The following is a 20505-nucleotide window of genomic DNA, read 5'->3' as shown; positions in this document are numbered from 1 at the left end:
TTTAGAGTGATACCGAAGGTATTATTATGTGAGGCCGAATTTGACCCAAGATTAAATTTTAATGGGGTCGAACGATTGATGACAACTATATATAGCAACTTAACTATTTATATATCCATGGTCCCTGAGATAACCAACCCAACTATTTATATAACCAAGTACACGAATTTAATAAAGGTTTTGAGAAAATATTTGGTATTTATGCAACAAAATATGATCAACAAACAAACCCAATTGTTGACCAAACCCCGGTCCGATCATCTTCTCAAAGGGCCCGAGACGTCAATATAAGTCTTTTTAACCTAGTACGTGAACACGCTTCCAAGCGTGCACGAACATCGGCACCCACAAGCGAGTTGGAAAATTATAAGATTGCAACCTTTGCAATACACATGAATGAAGAACAATTTTACCACCTTGACGTTACAAAATGGTGGCAATCCAAAGAACATACATATCCAGTATTGTCCGCTTTGGCTCGTGACTTATTTGTCGTTCAAGCTTCAACCTTAGTTTCCGAATTGGCCTTTTCTTTAAGTGGTCGAATTATATAGGATAGAAGGTCAAGACTTACCCCCCGAAGCCATGCAAGTATGTGTATGTATAAGGAATTATTTGGGTGGGGTAGATAGGATACAAGATCAAACGTCATTAGAAAGTTCGTTAGATAATGACGTTGAAGAATGTGTAGAGATGAAAGATAATGAAGCCGGATTATTCCTTACATCAACCGAAGAGAATACCGACAATGAATTGGATGAAGGTGACCATGGACCCGTCATTGGAGAAGATAATGTATCAAATTACCAACGGTTTTTTTTTTTTTTTGCGGGTGTAGTTAATGATCCCGAATTTAAAGAATACGAACGAAGACAAAACGTTGTTAAACAACAAAGCTCATTTGACGACTAAAGTATAACGGGTGATGGCAATGCTGGAGCTCGGTATACTTTATTTGTAATACATTTCGGGTAATAGCCATGCCGAAACTCGAAATGTATTAACTTTTGTATTATACTTGTATCGTTCGAATAAATTATATTATTTATTGTGTTAACCGTTATAACTTTTGTCTATGTTTATTATATTATTGTTGTTCAAATGTTAATAAAGTCGAACACGTTAAAACATACCCGGCATCGAATCTTAGTCCGAAAAAAAATCCAAAAAAAGTTCGGCCGAGAACCGAAAAAGCCCGATTCCAAAAAAAAAAATTCGCGAAAAAAAAAAACCAACGCCGAGATCCGAAACCGGAAAATCCGGACAAAAAATCCGTTTTTTTTTTTTTTTGTTCGAATCCGATTATTTATCCCTTTTGTGCAACTCTATATACACCCCCACCAACGTATGAATTTGAAGGGAACCACTTATTTTATTTTCTTTGTTTTTGTTTGTGGCACTACAGTGATAGATCAAATTCAAATAGCAGAGCTTTACCAAAGTATGTTCATATGTGAAGTAACTAGAGGTGTAAACTTGCTCAAGTCGAGCTTGACTCCTTAAACATTTGGCTCATTTCGAGCTTAATATATTAAACTCAAGATCACCTTGTTTGAACTCATACAAACTCGAGCTCGACTAAAGTTTAACTCGTTTATATATTTATAATACGGAGTATCATAGTAGTATTAAAATATTATAAATATTTTAGTAAAAATAATAACAATACTTGCAATATTTAAATCAAAAGCTCCATTAGATTATCGAGCTTGTTTGAACTCGATATAAGAAGCTCAACTCGTTTACAAAGCGAGCTCCAAAAAGGTTCAGGTGGCTCGTTTAAACTCTGATTTGAATTTAACTTTTAATTTTAATCAGCTCGAGTAGCTAACACCCCCAGATGTAACAATATGGATGAAGAAATAGTCAAATGAACAAAGCCATCACAAATACCGAAAAATCTATCAGAGATAAACCCTAGTTTGTTTACAATGAAGGTTAGTTTTCCCCTTTCACAACCTCCAGGTTATGCATTTCAGCCAACAAACGAGCATACTCCGCTTGTGCATCTTCCAATTCTGTTTTAAGCACCACAACCTGCCATTCATACATATAGCATCAACCACCAATCAGCAAAAACATAACAACATAGTTGTAGTTATCTGACATTTTTTTATATACAAGTGCAACATTTAGGGATCAAAAGGTCAACAACTGGTTCGAGCAAACACATGAAGGTCCACTTTTAGTACTCTCTATTGGTGCCGATAAGGTATATAAGTAATCTAAATCTAAAAACTTGAACCAAACGACTTCACAGATTATCAAGAAACAATCTTTGTGCGACTTTGAGCCCATTGGACCCATCTCAATTAGCAAGGAAAAACATTTGACACGTTGGAAAAAAAAAACACAACACAATGAATCCTATCATAAACAAATGGGTCTATAATTTCCAACTCTACATTGATCGTGCATTTTATATATGGCATGCAAAATAAAAGCCTGCCTAATCGTACCTTCTGCTTAAGTTGTTCTTCTGCCTTCTCAAACTCCAAGCATCTGAAAGAAAAAAACAACAATAAAACAATTATAGAATCAAATTACTGTCACTTGCAACTAGGATTATAATGACCCCTAAATTTCTAAAATATATAGATTGTCAGATTAATCAACAGTAAAGCAGACACAAAACGTATGTATACTCACTCGGCTTTGAGCTTTTTGTTTTCATCTATCACGCTTAATGCCCCTCCATTGTTTTCAATATCAGTCTACACATAAAAAAATATAGAAAATAAATTACATTTATACACAAGGAAAAAACAGAAGAAAAAACAAAAAAAATAAAAAAAAAATATAAGATTACCATGCTAGTGCTGACATTAAACACTCTGGTCCCCATCTGGGCACCCAACTGAAGATTTTGAGACTCAACTCTCATCTTTGGTTTCAAATTCGACCCTTTCAAAAGTAATGACAAGAAGATATGAATAAAACAAATTAAAAATACTAAACGTTTATCTTAACTATAAAAATTGTTAACTCTATACCTTCTTTGAAACCGGGAGGGCAGTTTGGTATTAATTCTACTGGTTTAAACAGGGAATTAGATGAAAGAGCAGCCTTGCTGTTCACAGTAGCTATGAAAGGTGGCGGCTTTTTATTGGCTCCAGTATTAGAAATGGGTCCCCTTTGTATAGATCTATCGACAAGATGCTGATGAACAAAATTAGCTGAACCCGGGATATCTGATGGCGGTCGCGCTCGTTTCTTAATTTTATAACCAATAAGTCCACAATGATAATCCCTGAAGATTTTAAATCATCAATAAATATTGTTTTTAGATAAACAATTATATATTTTACCTTTAAATAGATATTGCTTACCAGTATTCCCAGGTCATTTCTTTTAGACGAGTCACAAGTTTTTGATAAACAGATGTTTTCTCAAAATCTTGTTTATTGTGAGTAGGTTCGATAAAATTTGCTTCGAGAACACCTACAAAAAGAATTAATTTTCGTTAAATAAAACTCGCATCCAGTTAAAAGAGCATTGTCATACAAACTCTTACCAACAACACCTCTGCCTCGACTGTCAGCATATAAGACCACAGGATGAAACGGCTGCAAAAAAAAAAACACACATGATGTTTCAAAATTTGTAACCTAAAAACCCGAGTCACTATTTATCATCAAAAGATTAAAATGAATTCTTGAAATTATGTTACAAGGAATGAGAGTTAATCACCAGTATTAAACGATTCTTGTGGTAGATGTTAAAGCCATGAACACTCACATTTGGAGAATCCTTATCGAACCCTATTGTTGTAATCACCATGCCCTAAATTGATAATTAAGTCCAACCATTATATTACAAAAAATAAAATAAAAAAAGGCTAAAAATGAATATTAAACGGTTTTTTAACCGAGTACAACCTCACTACGTCCGTCACTATGAGGTTTATACATGATATACTCTGTATGTATCAGATCGGTTGCAATATTATGATAGATAACTGTTTTCCCTCGCAATAACATTACAAAACTCTCTGGTAATTTTAAGTACAAGACGGATAAGTACGCCTGGAACACAACAAGATGTAAATAACTTAGCAAAGATATTAAATTTGTAGAATGAAGACGACGTGTATATTAATAGAATTGACGACTTACGCGCAGAGAACAACGGATGCGATTAGAAATGTGCTGTTCAGTTGCAGCTGAACGCGAAGTTTCTTTCACTTTACTTTTTCCATCCCATGTAATGCATATATCCTGAATCAGGATTGGTTAAAAAAATCAATTATAATCTTGATTTTTCTAATGTTTGACATTGTAAATTGATAGTTTATTTTTAATTCTGTAGTGGTTGATTATATATCTGATACGATATTTACTAAGCACAAGGCTATGAACATTTACATAAAATGAACCAAGTGCCACATAGGATGTATTTTTAAATACGTATACATGCATGTATGATGATAATGCTGAGATTATAAGTAGCAAAAAAGGTTAAAACCTCAGGATCCGAGTCAAAATCAAGCTCCATTTTACCATCATCATCAAGCCATAAATTGTATATGATGACTTTTGTGCCATGAGCACCAACGTTTTCAAACTACAAACATCATGAACATCGTTATGTTTCATCAAAATTATAAATTCCCAATAGTAATTTATAATTAAGAGATGGAACCCGACTTACTTGACTCAATAGCTCCTCTTCAGTTGAATACGGAGACCATTTTAAAATGACAGATAGGTTTGAATTTGGGTTATCATTATTTACTGAATGTAGGGGATCAAAAGAGTTTTTCATAAAGTTGTACTGATAATGAACCTGCAGTTTTCATAAACTTACATTTTATAAGAAAGTATATCTTTTTTTTGGTGCAAATCAATTGATGAAATCAAATCATGAAAAGGGAAATAATAAGGAAAGGGAACTCTCACCATTGGTACTACTATCCTGTCATAGCCTGATTGAGTTAAAAATGTATATGAAAGAAGACCGATACTTTGGGTCAATGTGCTGTACATAAGAAAAACAAAGTACATAATGAAATAAAAATGCACGTACAGAAATATTGTTTCATATGATGTAAACAGTAGTCAAACCTTCCAGTTAAGTAGCGGCTGAAAACGATCACATCTGCTCCTAGCCTCATAGTACTCGTCTTAAAACCATTTCCATCTGAACGTGTCTACAAGTCAACCAATCAAAATGAAGGGACAAAACAAAAAACAGAAGAGTTATCAAATAAGTTGTGGTTAAAGAACATACACTTCCCAATCGCAAACTTAGACTTCTTATCTGAAAACCCAAAACTCAAACAATGCCGCATTGCTTCTGGATCCATCCCACCACCATCATCTATATTGAGTAAAATAAAGTTAGTATCACAAACAGAATACTCCAAAGGACAACACGAAAACCTAATAAAAAAATCTATACCTTGAATAAGCAATGCAGTAGTTCCATTTCTTGGGTTAATTGTTTTGTCAATAATCACAAAAGTGGCTGCATTTTGTATCTGCAAACATAAATAATGCAAAAACATGAAACAAGTTGTAGCAAAGAAAACAAGACTGTAATAGTAGGTAGTGAAGTTCATTACCTCATCCACAGCGTTATCAATAAGCTCTGCTATGGCTGCAAATACAAATTTACAGACAATTTATTACACAAAAGAAAATTTATTGAGAAATTAAACACAAATAAGGTTAAGCTCAACATACCACCAAATGCCCATTTGTGAGAAGTAGCATTTGAGTGTAGAAACTTGGGATGTATGTGCAGATAACTAGAACCCACTGTTATGTACATAACAAAACATTAGAAAATAAATCACTGAAATACACAAACGAACTACAAATAACTTCATGTCACAAATCACAAAATAATATATAAATAAATAAGATGAGTACATTTAGTAGTGGACTTGGGAGTAAGATCATCATTGTAGGCTCCAGCTTTCCAAAATTGTCTACAAATTGGTGCAGCAGATATTGGCGATGTCGAACAAATGTTCGCATCATCTACGAGTGATTGCTCTTGATCCAACACACTTGTGCCACTACAGCTTCTGTTTTCTTCAGTATCTGGTTGTGTACCATTAATTTTAGACCTTTTATGCAGGGCAGCATCTGTATAATTACAGCCACCTAATTCTGTCTCCACCTTAACGTCCCCTTCTTCGTGACCAATATCATTCAAAAACTCAGCAATGTCCATCGAGATTATTTCATTCACTACAATGGCACCAGAAGAGTGTGTTACTTTCATTCACTGCAATATCATTCAGAGGATGCATACATATATAACTGTATGTGCCCTAAATTGGTTTCACAAAAAAAACTTCTCGAACCTAATAAATTGTTTAATTGAAAAATGCTTACAAAATGTCCTAAACTATGATGATATAGTATTACGGCCAAATAAAACTAACAATTTTTTTTTTTTTTTAATTTTAGGTGAAACCATTACAATACAAAATCAAAAAATTAGTACCCTATAAGCTGCAACGAAGTAGACTTCTAACATACACACAAAAATCACTTCCAGTTTTCATATTAAAACAAATCTATGAATTATTAGAAACCTACTGTATAAAATAAAAAAATAAAGCCAAAAGAGGTTAAACTGAAAAACGAAAAGTTACTGTACCAGTATGTTGCTTGGTTTGTTAATGGAGGTCCGCCTAAAGAGTTAAAAGAATGTATCAAAGAACTAAAAAAGAATTAACAAAATAAAAAATTAGGGTTTGGAGTAAGGCGGAATTTGAATATTTGTTTGTTTTGAGGCATGCAATCGCGAACAAAGGATCTGAAATAGGAGATAACACTGTTGGATCGCCGATTGCAGCTTACGGTAACCGGACGACGGCGGAGTAGTTCCGTGACGGAAGAGCAGTGGGAAGAGAGTTTTTTATATAAAGATGGTAGACAGGGAACGGAAAGTGCCAAAAGCAAAGGGCGTCACCAACTAAAAGGTAGTACAAAAATAGATCGATAAAGATTGGCTCGATAAAACTAAGTCATTTAGTCCGTGTAAAAAGATAAAATTACACTGATTGTTCCTATTCATTCCAAAACCTTTTCCCAAAACTGAAAATTAAATTAGATGATCAAAAAAATAAGTTTTGTTAAACTTCGATTCAAGAACTTACATATCTTGTTACATATATTTACCTAGACCTAAAACAAAACAAAGATAATTGCACCACCAATAAATTCAAATACAACCAATGAACATTGATCAAACGAATATCCATACTTGTATAGATACTCGATTGAGTGCCATATAAGGATGTTCAGGCATAGTATGATTCAACACTTCAGTCCGGTTAACGTGAATAACCCTCATCGAGATGATGACCTCGAGGGTGGTCGAATGTTAAATGGCAGTCAAAAAAACAAGTGTTGGCATTATAACCCCAACCTTAAAATAGCCACGTAAACTCTAAGTGTAGAATTCTACAAGATAATGGTGTTAATAATATTTAAATGTGTCTTTCAACATGATATTGCTCAAAATATACATATTTATCTTCGCATATGGTCATTTTGGGACAAATGTGGTCCAAAAGATCATATTTGTGCATGAGATTCAATACTTTAACATAAGGAATAAATCAAGTGGAGTTTTGGAGTTAAAAAGTCAAGTTTCAACCAAGAACGGTGTTCCAAATGACTATAACGTCGTTCGGCAACACTAAAAAATGGGAAATCGAAGTCAGAAAAATTTTAGACTTTTCTAGAGGGTTTCAGAAACGTGGTTCCACTTTATGGAACGTCGTTCCACCTCTTGGAACGGAGTTCCACATTCTGGAACGTCGTTCCAGGCCTGTTTTTAGCCAAACTCAGGTCAACTATAAATACGATTTTTGGGCTTTTTTTGAAGAAAGCTGCACCCTTAGGCCATTTTGGAGCCCTAAAAGGGTTCCAATCATGATTCCATCAAGATGAATGCTAATTTCAAGCTCCCAAATCTAAATCCATGAAGATTGAAGCTCCATTTCCATCATCAATTCTCCATTTTAGTGTTTCTTCTCCATTTTGGTAGTAGATTTTCTCCAATTTAGTTGTAATGATGAATGATTGTCATTTCTTTGATTTATTTTTTGTTTATGCAATGATTATAGCTTAGATTACTTGTTCACTTGATTTGTAAACTTGATGCTTGGATTTTGCCCTAATCTATGAATTGGGTGTTTGAATGAGTTGATGATTATTGTGCTTGATTGATGATCCATTGTTATGCATTTGTTTTAGACTTGACTTTGATTACATAGATTGTCTAGCTTTTCTAAGTGATTTGATTAGTGAAACAATTTGTGCTTCAACACCTTGCGTGATCTAGACAATCAAATTGGAAATTTCAAGTGATCGTATTCTTGATTTGGGTTGGTTTTCAATTGGTCTTTAGTCAACATAGTGGTGTTTGATTATATTAAGTGATTTTAATAATTAAAGGATTTTAAGTGATTTTAATTCAAAACCTAGTCTCAATGATTTCACTCAAAACATAATTTGATCTTTTGAAATGAGTCTACGTGAGTTAACGAATTTCATTTGATTGAGGTTTTATGGAAGTTGACGAATGAAAATGAAACTATATGTTTGAACATTGTTGTGTAATGAATGAATTGGGTAAACCATGACAAAATGTGGAATAGTCAAGTGGACACGTTGTAACATCCTTGAATCGGGCCTAGTTGAAATGGTCTATTTTGCCGTTGTGTGATTTTATATGTTTTTATTTTAATTAACATTTATTGTTATTTGATGACGTGGTTATGACCAGTTTGTGACAAGGGTCACAGAACAGGTTTGTTTATTTAATTTGGACTTCGTTTGGGTTGCCAAATGATGTACGAAAGATATCAGATAACTGATAAATACCCGTGTGTTGTGATGTATGAGTTTTAAGACTCATAAGTGTTTGGTGGGAGGGTTATTCTTCCATTTTCTAGAAAACTCCCAAACCCTCCCGTACCTTCATCTCTTTCACATACCATCCTTGAATTGGGTTTTTGTGATAGTTTTTACAAAGTGGGTAATTTGGGTCAAAAGAGTTGAATTTGATGTTGTTTGAGTCCAAATCTTGTGGGTTTATGTTTCTTGATGTATAGTGTCTTAGATTTGGTCAGTTTTGAGGTAAAAATCGAGCTCTAGAGCAAGAATTGGATGAATTTGGGTGAAACCCGTCACTTTGGCTTCAGCTTCTGCAGATGAACTACCCTCGGCCGATGGTCTCTGACCATCGACCGATGGAGTGAGACGATCGGTCGACGGACTAGACGATCGACCGATGGTGGAAGTCCTTCGACGAACGGTTGAAAATGTAACGATCGATCGATGGTGTAGTCCACCGGCCGATGGAGTAGTGACGATCGGCCGATAGTCTCTGACGATCGACCGATGGTCTTAGACAGTGAAATTTTTACTGAGTGTTGATTTCTAGCCGTTATGCTGTCCGTTTGTATTTTGAGATTTTGATGTAAATTTCAAAAGTGCATAAGTGTTAAACAGAAAAAATTTTAGCGGACAGATTTTCTGACAAAATTTCTATATTTGTGTTATTTGGTGTTTATGGACATAAACTAACTCGTGTATATGTATTTCTCAGGAGAAAAGGAGAAAGAGAAGGTTCAGTGATTAGATAGCTGAACACCTTCTCGTTTGCTGGTAATCGGTGAGTGGGACTGACTGTGGAATATAGTATAGAGTAGCATGTTATATCATGACTGCCATGCTAGTTAGTTGTACTTATTGATACAGTTAGTTAGTTTATTGTGATGACTGCATGTAAGTTGATGCTTGTCTGCTGGAGCCCAGTGCGTCCCTATTGTGTGGTAGCCTCGGTAGGAGAGATCAACCTGCGGGTTGGGTTCCTCTGTGGTAGCCTAGACAGCCGTGGTGTATATATATGTGAATGACGCGTCCGTCGCGTGTGGATTATGTATATACATACGGTGGTGGAGGAACTTCTGGTAAGCCCCAGCCCGATCAACTGGTGGTTAATGGTTTGGCCGAGCCGCCAGAGTCTCTGTAGACGGCACTTGGGTGATGTTTGTGTGTTAGCTCTTTGTGACATGATTAGTATAACTGTTCTGTATACTATTGCCTGTGGTTAGTCGTACTCACTTAGCTTCGTGCTAATTCCCCTCCATCTCCTCCCTGCAGGTTATTAGCTTTTGTAGAGATGATGCTTTTGGGGAGAAGACGGGGCATGCTGATGTTATGTTTGACAGGAGCCAACTCTGATGTGTCTTTTCCTATAAAACTAAACTTTTGTTGAAACGTCACGTGACACCATATGTATTAGTTAAATGCTAGCTGTCAACTGTTTTGGTTATGTAATTATGATATGTTTATATTATTATAATGGTTTAATTAACGTTAATGCTTCCGCCACGTATTTATAAAAAAAAAAAAAAAAAAAAAAAAAATCAGCGGTGTCACACACGTTTTTATCTTATTTGTTGATCTCTTTTAGGTTAATATTAGCTCAATCGACACTTTATCAACCCCTCCCCCCCAATCAACTTAGGATAATTATTAGTGTTTTAAGATTCATGTAAATTGCTCCTTGTGGAACGAATTCCTTTACTGAATATTTGCTAGTTGCTATAATGATCGATTTATTGTTGACCGGTCATTTGTGTTAATTAGTTAAGTTATTTGATCATAGTTATTTATATTATTATAAGTTTAACATGAAACGTCACCATCAACTTTTTGCCGCGGCTGCAGGAGAGCAGTTTTTAATTGGATTTTGAAATATTTGCTAGTAATTGTTCGATCCTTTTGTAAGAATTTCATTCTTACAAAAGTTACTTTTTGTTTATATTTGCTTGTATTTGGAAAATACTTGCTTGTTAATGGTGTGATTAAGCTAGATCGCGGAGTATGATGCTTTGTATGACTACTTGATGTCAAGAATCACGAATGATGATCAACAATTGATGGGAGACTCAAGTCACATAGGCTTGGATAATGGTTATTTGGGAATGAATGATGATAACGGGTACATGGACATGAACAATGAAGATTATATGGGTATGAATGATGATTATTGGTATGTGAATGATGAAATGCCTCGTTCATATCGATTATAAACGATTCACAATAGTTGATTTCATTGCGAGGTATTTGACATCTAAATGATACATTTTACAAACATTGCATTCGCTTTTGAAAGACAAACTTTCATTACATCGAAAGTTGACAGCATGCATACTATTTCATAATATATCCAACTATAAATGACTTAATAATATTCTTGATGAACTCAACGACTCGAATGCAGCGTCTTTTGAAATATGCCATGAATGACTCCAAGTAATATCTCTAAAATGAGCAAATGCACAGCGGAAGATTTCTTTCATACCTGAGAATAAACATGCTTTCAAGTGTCAACCAAAAGGTTGGTGAATCCATAGGTTTATCGTAAACAATAAAATTCATCATTTTAATAGACCACAAGATTTAATATTCCCATTTTTCATAAACATCATGCATAAAATTCATTCATATGGATTGAACACCTGGTAATCGACCTTAACAAGTTGCATATAAAATATCCTCATCATTCCGGGACAACTTCGGATATGATAAATTCGCCATCATTCCGGAAAAACTTCGGACATTATAAATTCGCCATCATTCCGGGAAAACTTCGGACATGATAAATTCGCCATCATTCCGGGAAAACTTCGGACATGATAAATTGGGCATATTTGATTTCGATAATTCAACCATAGAATGTAGTTTCGATTACTTGTGTCTACTTCGTAAAACAGTTATGAAAGCATTTCATGTATTCGCAGTTCAAAATATATTTCAAAAGCATTTAATAAAGCAGTTGTAAAAAACAGCGCATGTATTCTCAGTCCCAAAAATGTAAAGAGTAAAAGGGAATCAAATGAACTCACCATACGATATTTTGTAGTAAAAATATGCATACGACAATACTGAACAATGCAGGGTTGGTCTCGGATTCACGAACCTATATCATTTGTATATTTATTAATATACATATTTGTAATCGAACCAATATATATTTTTTAATTATATCTTTTTTAAATTGATAATATATATATGTTTCTTATATTCATTTTATATTTAAAAATATATATTTGTCATGTCCGAAGTTTTTCCGGAATGATGGCGAATTTATCATGTCCGAACAAATATAAATGATAATATTAATACTAACATGATAATATATTCATTGATAAGATACATGATATTATATTTCTATTAATATTTAATAGAAATATAATATCATGTATCTTATTTTATATATTTATTTCTACTGATTATATTATATTTTATAATTTCAAGTTAATATACATATACATACATTTATATATACATATTTATTTACAAACAATTGTTCGTGAATCGTCGAGAATAGTAAAAGGGTAGTTGAATTCATATAAATAGTTCAAAAATTTTGAGACTCAACATTACAGACATTACTTATCGTGTCGAAATATTATAAAGATTAGGTTTAAATTTGGTCGGAAATTCCGGGTCGTCACAGTACCTACCCGTTAAAGAAATTTCGTCCCCGAAATTTGATCGAGGTCGTCATGGTTAACAATAAAAATGTTTTCATGACGAAAATGAGTTGATAAATAGAGTTTTATCATCATTGAGTAATATGGATAAAACATTTCGTTTATGCGAAGGGTACGAGTGAAGCTATCACGAAAGAGTGAAATGAGTAAATGTAGATTCGTCATATCTTTGGACGTAGACAGGTTTGAATTCCGAAATTCAAGGATTTAGAGAAAATCTTTGTAATAAGATTTGGTTCTCCGATAATTAAGGAAATATGATCTTCTTTGGTTAAAAATGCGATAACCTGTTTTGATTGCTCTGTCTGATATTTCACTATAAATGAACCTCTCTCGTTCCATTATTTTCATCACTCCTATACGTTCTTTCTCCGTTCATATTTTCCAAAATATCAGTTATTATGCTTAATCCAGTCTTGATCCTTGTCCTTATCCTTACTATCGCAACAATCATTCTCCTTTTCCAACTTCCACCGGAGGAATCTGTTTTCTTCTACTTCGCCCTTGGGGTTATAGTGTTTTTAATTCTCCCGTGTCTTTATGTTGCGATAAACATTGACATACACGGTTTGTAATTTATGTGTTGTTATCGGGCTTTATATCCTCCTATATATTTTGGAGTTCCATCATTTTGTCTTCTGTTCCCGACTTTAAGTCAAGCGAATAATGGTACAGAATTCGTAGGTACGAAGTTTCGAATGAACATGATTAACGTTCTAAGAGGGAAATTGTAATAGCACGATCTTGATTGGTTAAATTACCAGAATTCAAGAGAAAAGATAGAACTATCAAGAAATTATGTTCTTGATATGTTTATATATTAGATAGAATGTAAGAGTAGCGTAACATGGCACATGATGACGTTATGGTCTGTGAATCATCAGTTCCATTAGAAACTCAGCATGACTTATTGTAATATAATCACGCTGATCAAGTGTCGTTATATTATACTAACTCATGCATCAAATTCCAGCACTACTTCAATAACATTTATATATTAAATTCGAATTTTTTCAGAATTTAGAAACTAAAACAGTTTCATTTCTGATGTAACGCTGATACCGCGAAGAGATAAAAAATCTCAGATAAGAATAATTATGATTATATCTTCAGAATTATCGAAGATATTTATAATGAAAGATACGATGATATCTTAGAATTTCTAATATCGATGGATGATGAAGAAGATTTGTTCGTAAAAGTTTAGAGTCATGAGCAAGGTATTCGTTAATGACTTCAGCAGATACTGAATCATTTGGATTCTTTGAAGGCAGGTTTAGTCTTTGTGAATTGTCCACAGCCTCCTTCATAGTTTGCTTAATCCGTTTTCCAATTTCAAACCTTCTCTTTTTCTGAGCTTTGCCAACACATTATTCTTTATCATCAAACTTTTGGCTGTTAAGATCGTTTTCAGTTTTTGTTGCTTCATCAGCATTTTTTCAAAATTTCGAAGAACTAATCCGTAGTTTGGGGTGCTTTTCAGAAGTTCACGATTGAAGTACATAAGTCTAGGAGATAGATATTATATGTATACTTATAACTGTTGCTGTAGTAACGCTGCGAGATTCAAAATACTGATTGCTGATTTCCGGTAATGGGTATGACAATTCTTGTTACAAGATTCGGATGAGTATATGATAAGGTTTCAATGAATATAATGATTTTTTTTTTCGAAAAATCAAAGATCGATGAAATTGCTGGTAAGTTTACTGCTAATGTGGTGGAATATAAACGGTTCTCCGGTAACGATGATGAAAGGCAAACTTATATATCGAGGTTATAATAAGGCTGATTCGAATGAAAGTCGAAGTTGATTTGCTGGAGCTGTGAAAAAATTGGCTAATTTGAAAAGGAATTGCAATGTTATTTTCGGTAATAGTAATGTCAAAGGAGCTAGCACATATACGTGTTAAACGTTTACTCAGGTTCCGAGTGTTTTCAGGTGCATAACTATATGTATCAATCTTTTCTTCCGTAGATGAAAAGCGATTGGTTCATCCTCTCGATTGAGGTGTTTTCAAGAATCATGAAAGGTTTGAACGCAGATTGTAATCGTCGAGATACAAATGAGGTTTAAGAAGAAATCAAGTGACAACTTGAAGAATTGTTTAGTTTCATATGTTATAATCAATATTTTAATTCATTTTAATTGTCCAATGTTGGCAGTCCACAGTTAGCAGTCCATAATTAATAATCCAATAATTCATATATTGTTTAATATATGATATTCGAATTAATTAATACGTATTCGTGACCCATTGTATACATGTCTCAGACTCGATCACAACTCAAAGTATATATATTATTGTAGAATTAACCTCAACCCTGTATAGCTAACTCGAACATTACTGCATATAGAGTGTATATGGTTATTCCAAATAATATATATAGATGCGTCGATATGATATGTCAAAACATTGTATACGTGTCCCGATATTTAAAGTGCGCAAAATAAATAACAGAAATTAAATGACATTAAATAAAATTGCGAGAATTTAAATTGCGATAAATAAATTGCTATAATTAAATTGCGGTAAATAAATGTAATAAGGAATTAACAGTTAGCTAGGAACAGTTAGCTAGGACTTTGTTAGCGTGGATTCTTAACAGAATTTCTCATAGTTAATTTGTTTGTTTCTAACAAATTTTATTTTGTCCAATGTTTTCTTCATTATGCCACTTGTTGGATTCTGGTAAGTCAAAATCCAAATATGAAATTGAATGAAAATGGTTATTCTGTGGTGAACGAATACGTATATCGGTGAATGTAAGTAGGATAGTAAATGACTGTTGAATCAGATTCGAAGAATGTACAGTGTAACTTATTAATGTGAAATCTAAATATTCCTCGAGTATTACCTACCCGTTAAAATATTTTCACCATTAATAGTTTGTACAAAAGAATTTTTAATTACAATCCTTATGTAAAAACATATATACATGTATATTTTCTTCAGATGTAATCATGGATTTATGAGTTAATATGATATTAATCTCATTTGCTTTTTGGTTTGAGCTAAAATAAATAATCTCTAAGACTTTAGAGATTACATAATCGCCGCCTAATAGTTCTCCAATGAAGTTATGAATCAATACTGCATCGTTGATTCTTATTAGTACTCCTTGGTATCTATGGTAAGTACGATGTTGATGCTCGAGGTACAGATTGTGATGTCGAGGTGTGGGATGAGGATGTTGCTGTTGGTGGTGGTGATGGTACTGTTGGTGTTGTTGCTGGTGGTACTGTTGCTGCCGGTGCTGTTGCTGGTGCTTGTAACCTTTGCACCATATTCTCCAAAACTACTACCCGGGCGCGAAGCTCGTTGACTTCTTCTATTACACCTGGGTGATTGTCGGTCGAAACGAGCTGATGAATAAGATCTAGAACTTTAGATAGAATATAATCGTGGCGAGATATTGGGAAAATGAGGGTGAAAATGGTGTTTCGGATTGGTTCGCCGGTGAGTGCTTCAAGTTCATCGCCAAGAGGTGAATTTGGTTCATGGAAAGGATTGCCTTCTTCGCGTCTCCATTGATTAAATCGACTACGAACCCATCCCCAATTCATCCATAATTGATGATGGCTAATTGGTTGATCCACTTCGGTCACACTGCTTTCGGAGCTCGAGTGAAACTCCATATTGGAATCCGAGGGACTTGAACTAGTGGCAAATTCCATCTTGTATGGCTAGATAAAGGGTTTTCGATATGAAATGATTTCCGGATATCGGATGATATTTTAATTACATAGAATACCTATATGTAGTACAGAAGATCCCGTAGATTACGGAGAAATTTACGGAATATATCAGGCAAAGTTTACAGTAGCAGATACGCTAAGATATGAATTTTGTCTATACACTACTCATGCAATCCAGGCAGTAAGATATGTCTAGATTAAGAATGATAAGCAAGTGATTCCCAAAGAATGATAAACAGGCAATTTTCGACACGAAATGATAAGCAAAACTTTTGATATGCAGACACGGTCGAAGTCCAGACCCACTAATGCATCTAAACAACTATCAGTTAGACACACTAATGCAAGACCTAGTTCGCTAAGACCACCGCTCTGATACCAACTGAAATGCCCCGTTCATATCGATTATAAACGATTCACAATAGTTGATTTCATTGCGAGGTATTTGACCTCTAAATGATACATTTTACAAACATTGCATTCGCTTTTGAAAGACAAACTTTCATTACATCGAAAGTTGACAGCATGCATACTATTTCATAATATATCCAACTATAAATGACTTAATAATATTCTTGATGAACTCAACGACTCGAATGCAACGTCTCTTGAAATATACCATGAATGACTCCAAGTAATATCTCTAAAATGAACAAATGCACAGCGAAAGATTTCTTTCATACCTGAGAATAAACATGCTTTCAAGTGTCAACCAAAAGGTTGGTGAGTCCATAGGTTTATCGTAAACAATAAAATTCATCATTTTAATAAACCACAAGATTTAATATTCCCATTTCCCATAAACATCATGCATAAAATTCATTCATATGGATTGAACACCTGTAATCGACCTTAACAAGTTGCATATAAAATATCCTCATCATTCCGGGACAACTTCGGACATGATAAATTCGCCATCATTCCGGGAAAACTTCGGACATTATAAATTCGCCATCATTCCGGGAAAACTTCGGACATGATAAGTTCGCCATCATTCCGGAAAAACTTCGGACATGATAAATTGGGCATATTTGATTTCGATAATTCAACCATAGAATGTAGTTTCGATTACTTGTGTCTATTTCGTAAAACAGTTATGAAAGCATTTCATGTATTCATAGTTCAAAATATATTTCAAAAGCATTTAATAAAGCAGTTGTAAAAAACAGCGCATGTATTCTCAGTCCCAAAAATATAAAGGGTAAAAAGGAATCAAATGAACTCACCATACGATATTTTGTAGTAAAAATATGCATACGACAATACTGAACAATGCAGGGTTAGTCTCGGATTCACGAACCTATATCATTTGTATATTTATTAATATACATAGTTGTAATCGAACAAATATAAATTTATTAATTATATCTTTTTTTATATTGATAATATATATATGTTTCTTATATTCATTTTGTATTTAAAAATATATTAAATTTTTGTTATGTTATGTGTATTAAATATATCATTTGTATATCAATAATCAATAATCAATAATAGTAATTATAATAAGACCAAAATAATATTAATAGTGGTAAAATGATCATAATACTAAATATTATTAATAAGATAATAATGTTAATGATTCTATTAATGATTAATGATAATAATAATAATAATAATGTTATTAATAATAATACATGTAAAAATATTACTTTTATTGTTAATGATAGTTTTAATAATAATGATTTACTAATAATAATAATAATAATAACTTTAAAAATAATGATAATATTAATAATAATAATGATATTGTTAATAATGATATTTGTTGTTGTAATAATAATAATAATAATAATAATAATAATAATAATAATAATAATGCTACTAGTTACAAAAGTGATACTAATACTAACATGAATGAAATTAGTGATAACTTATATTATTTTCATAATAATAATAATAATAATAATAATAATAATAATAATAATAATAATAATAATAATAATAATAATAATAATAATAATAATAATATTCTTTAATAATAACAATAATAACACTTATACTAATAATAATAGAAATCTTATTAATAATGATAATATTAATAATTATACTACTTAAGATTAATACTTATAATGATAATAATATTAGTAATAATAATAATCATAATAATAATAATAATCCTACTTGTAATTATAATTTTGATAATAATACAAAAAGGGTAACTACTTCCTTTTATTGAAAAAAATAATAATACTAATAACTAATATACTAGTAATAATAACAATAATATTAACAACAATAATATTAACAATTAACAACAACAACAATAATAATAATAATAATAATAATAATAATAATAATAATAATAATAATAATAATAATAATAATAATAATAATAATAATAATAATAATAATAATAATAATAATAATAATAATAATAATAATAATAATAATAATAATAATAATAATAATAATAATAATAATAATAATAATAATAATAATAATAATAATAATAATAATAATAATAATAATAATAATAATAATAATAATAATAATAATAATAATAATAATAATAATAATAATAATAATAATAATAATAATAATAATAATAACAATTAGAAAACTACCTTTCAAGGCTTTTAGTAAAAAGAATGACCCGAACTGGGCTCGAACCCGTGACCTCTCGCATACCCGCCTCACACCTTAACCACTAGTCTGTTTCTAATTATCTGTAATAACTTAAAACCCATTTAAATTAAATCCGTCTATCTATCTTGTTCCCCTTTCTTCTTCATCAAGAATATTATTAAGTCATTTATAGTTGGATATATTATGAAATAATATGCATGCTGTCAACTTTCGATGTAATGAAAGTGTCTTTAAAAAGCGAATGCAATGTTTGTAAAATGTATCATTTAGATGTCAAATACCTCGCAATGAAATCAACTATTGTGAATCGTTTATAATCGATATGAACGGGGCATTTCAAATGATGGTTACATGGGTAATCATGATAATGGGTGTATGAATGACAACGGTTACATGAATCAATGGCAAGTTAATTTCGGGCCGAATGGTTATTGTGATACTTATGATGGGAGTTATCCAAACGGGAATTATGATTATAATTCTATGAATGATTTTTCCCGTATGGATCAACCTTGTGATAAAGGTCCCATTTCTAATTTTGACTCTTTTGGTGAACCAATGGACTATTTTTATGAGGGGGATAACTAGACATGGGATTCTCCTCAATTTCAATTTCAAAATCAACAAGAGGAGATCGATCCGAATTTACTAGAGTTATTCTCAAACGTCATGAGAACCCACCTTAACCGTATGGAGGCTCTAATTCAAGAGAGAAGAGATATGAGGGAAATGTTAGAAATTCAACAAGCTTCAATTCAAAGCTTAGAGAGAACCGTGAGTTCCATGCTCCCATTAGTTGAAGATTTTGTATCCACTACCATTTCACCTCACCCGTAGTCTCCACTTCTCGGTCACGAAATTGGTTCTTTTACGATGATGATGATGACGATGTAAGTTTTTATACCAAGACCGAAGTGGTGGAGATTGCACAAGTATCCGAATCTTTGATAACCAATGATGAAGATGAGGATGAAGATGAAGATGAAGATGATGAGAAGGATAACGATGAATGTGAGGATAGTGAAGACGATAAAGAGGATGAAGATTATGAGGATGATGAATTTGATGAAGATGATGAAAGTGATGAGGAAGACGATTGAAGCTTTACCAACGCCCAATGTTTTTTAAGTCTATGATAATCCACTCGGGGTTAGTGAAGAGATTAATGGCGATGATGGTGAAGATATCATACCCGAGGTCCTTAAAGTATACAACAATCCTCTCGGGTATGATATTGATGTTATTAAATAGGTTTTGCAACTCGAGGTTGATGATCCATTTTGGTGTGAGTCGATTAAGAAAGCAAACCTCGTGTTCAAAACCGTGTTTGAAAAAGAGTCAATTGTTGACTCTTGGGTTGGTTCAATCTTCTTCATGCTAATGAAGAAGATTCTCTTAAATTTCATATACAACACCCGAGGGGTTAATGATTGGCTTAGTCTCTTGATTCGTGGAACTTTTTTCACCGATTTCACATGTCGTCCGATAAAGTGTGGGGGAGAACCACCCCGATAAGGAATGTTAAGAAGACGGGGACGAATCAAGACAAAGACTCGTTAACCAAAATCAAAGCAAAAGGGAAGTTTGGCGATGCGGTTTTGATAAGATAACTTCATGCAATTTGATAATCACTTGTGGAAATGGCCTTTGTTCTCGAGTACCTTTGATTCTCCTACTCTTT

The 20505-nt window shown here is 32.8% G+C and overlaps 1 protein-coding gene across 1 annotated transcript in view; it reads right to left on the bottom strand.

Annotated features, from left to right (window-relative positions):
* Positions 1 to 1574: 1574 nt before the first annotated feature.
* LOC139894498 (protein MICRORCHIDIA 6-like) overlaps positions 1575 to 20505 on the bottom strand; it is a 41239-nt gene continuing 22308 nt past the window's right edge. The window contains exons 2-20 of the mRNA XM_071877824.1: positions 5874 to 6197; positions 5685 to 5759; positions 5564 to 5598; positions 5401 to 5479; positions 5230 to 5319; positions 5064 to 5139; positions 4899 to 4977; positions 4651 to 4785; positions 4465 to 4563; positions 4116 to 4217; positions 3879 to 4025; positions 3691 to 3783; positions 3515 to 3566; positions 3330 to 3441; positions 2994 to 3250; positions 2810 to 2904; positions 2650 to 2714; positions 2460 to 2502; positions 1575 to 2037 (exon numbers count right to left, since the gene is read on the bottom strand). Coding sequence (XP_071733925.1) covers positions 1939 to 2037; positions 2460 to 2502; positions 2650 to 2714; positions 2810 to 2904; positions 2994 to 3250; positions 3330 to 3441; positions 3515 to 3566; positions 3691 to 3783; positions 3879 to 4025; positions 4116 to 4217; positions 4465 to 4563; positions 4651 to 4785; positions 4899 to 4977; positions 5064 to 5139; positions 5230 to 5319; positions 5401 to 5479; positions 5564 to 5598; positions 5685 to 5759; positions 5874 to 6197 — 2057 coding nt within the window. The 3' untranslated portion in view covers positions 1575 to 1938. The remainder of the gene's footprint in view (positions 2038 to 2459; positions 2503 to 2649; positions 2715 to 2809; positions 2905 to 2993; positions 3251 to 3329; positions 3442 to 3514; positions 3567 to 3690; positions 3784 to 3878; positions 4026 to 4115; positions 4218 to 4464; positions 4564 to 4650; positions 4786 to 4898; positions 4978 to 5063; positions 5140 to 5229; positions 5320 to 5400; positions 5480 to 5563; positions 5599 to 5684; positions 5760 to 5873; positions 6198 to 20505) is intronic.

Source organism: Rutidosis leptorrhynchoides, chromosome 2 (assembly GCF_046630445.1).
Source record: "Rutidosis leptorrhynchoides isolate AG116_Rl617_1_P2 chromosome 2, CSIRO_AGI_Rlap_v1, whole genome shotgun sequence".
In the NCBI taxonomy this organism is placed as follows: Eukaryota; Viridiplantae; Streptophyta; class Magnoliopsida; order Asterales; family Asteraceae; genus Rutidosis; species Rutidosis leptorrhynchoides.
The sequence above is the reverse complement of the archived record's forward strand: the minus strand, read 5'-3'. Positions and strand labels throughout refer to the sequence as shown.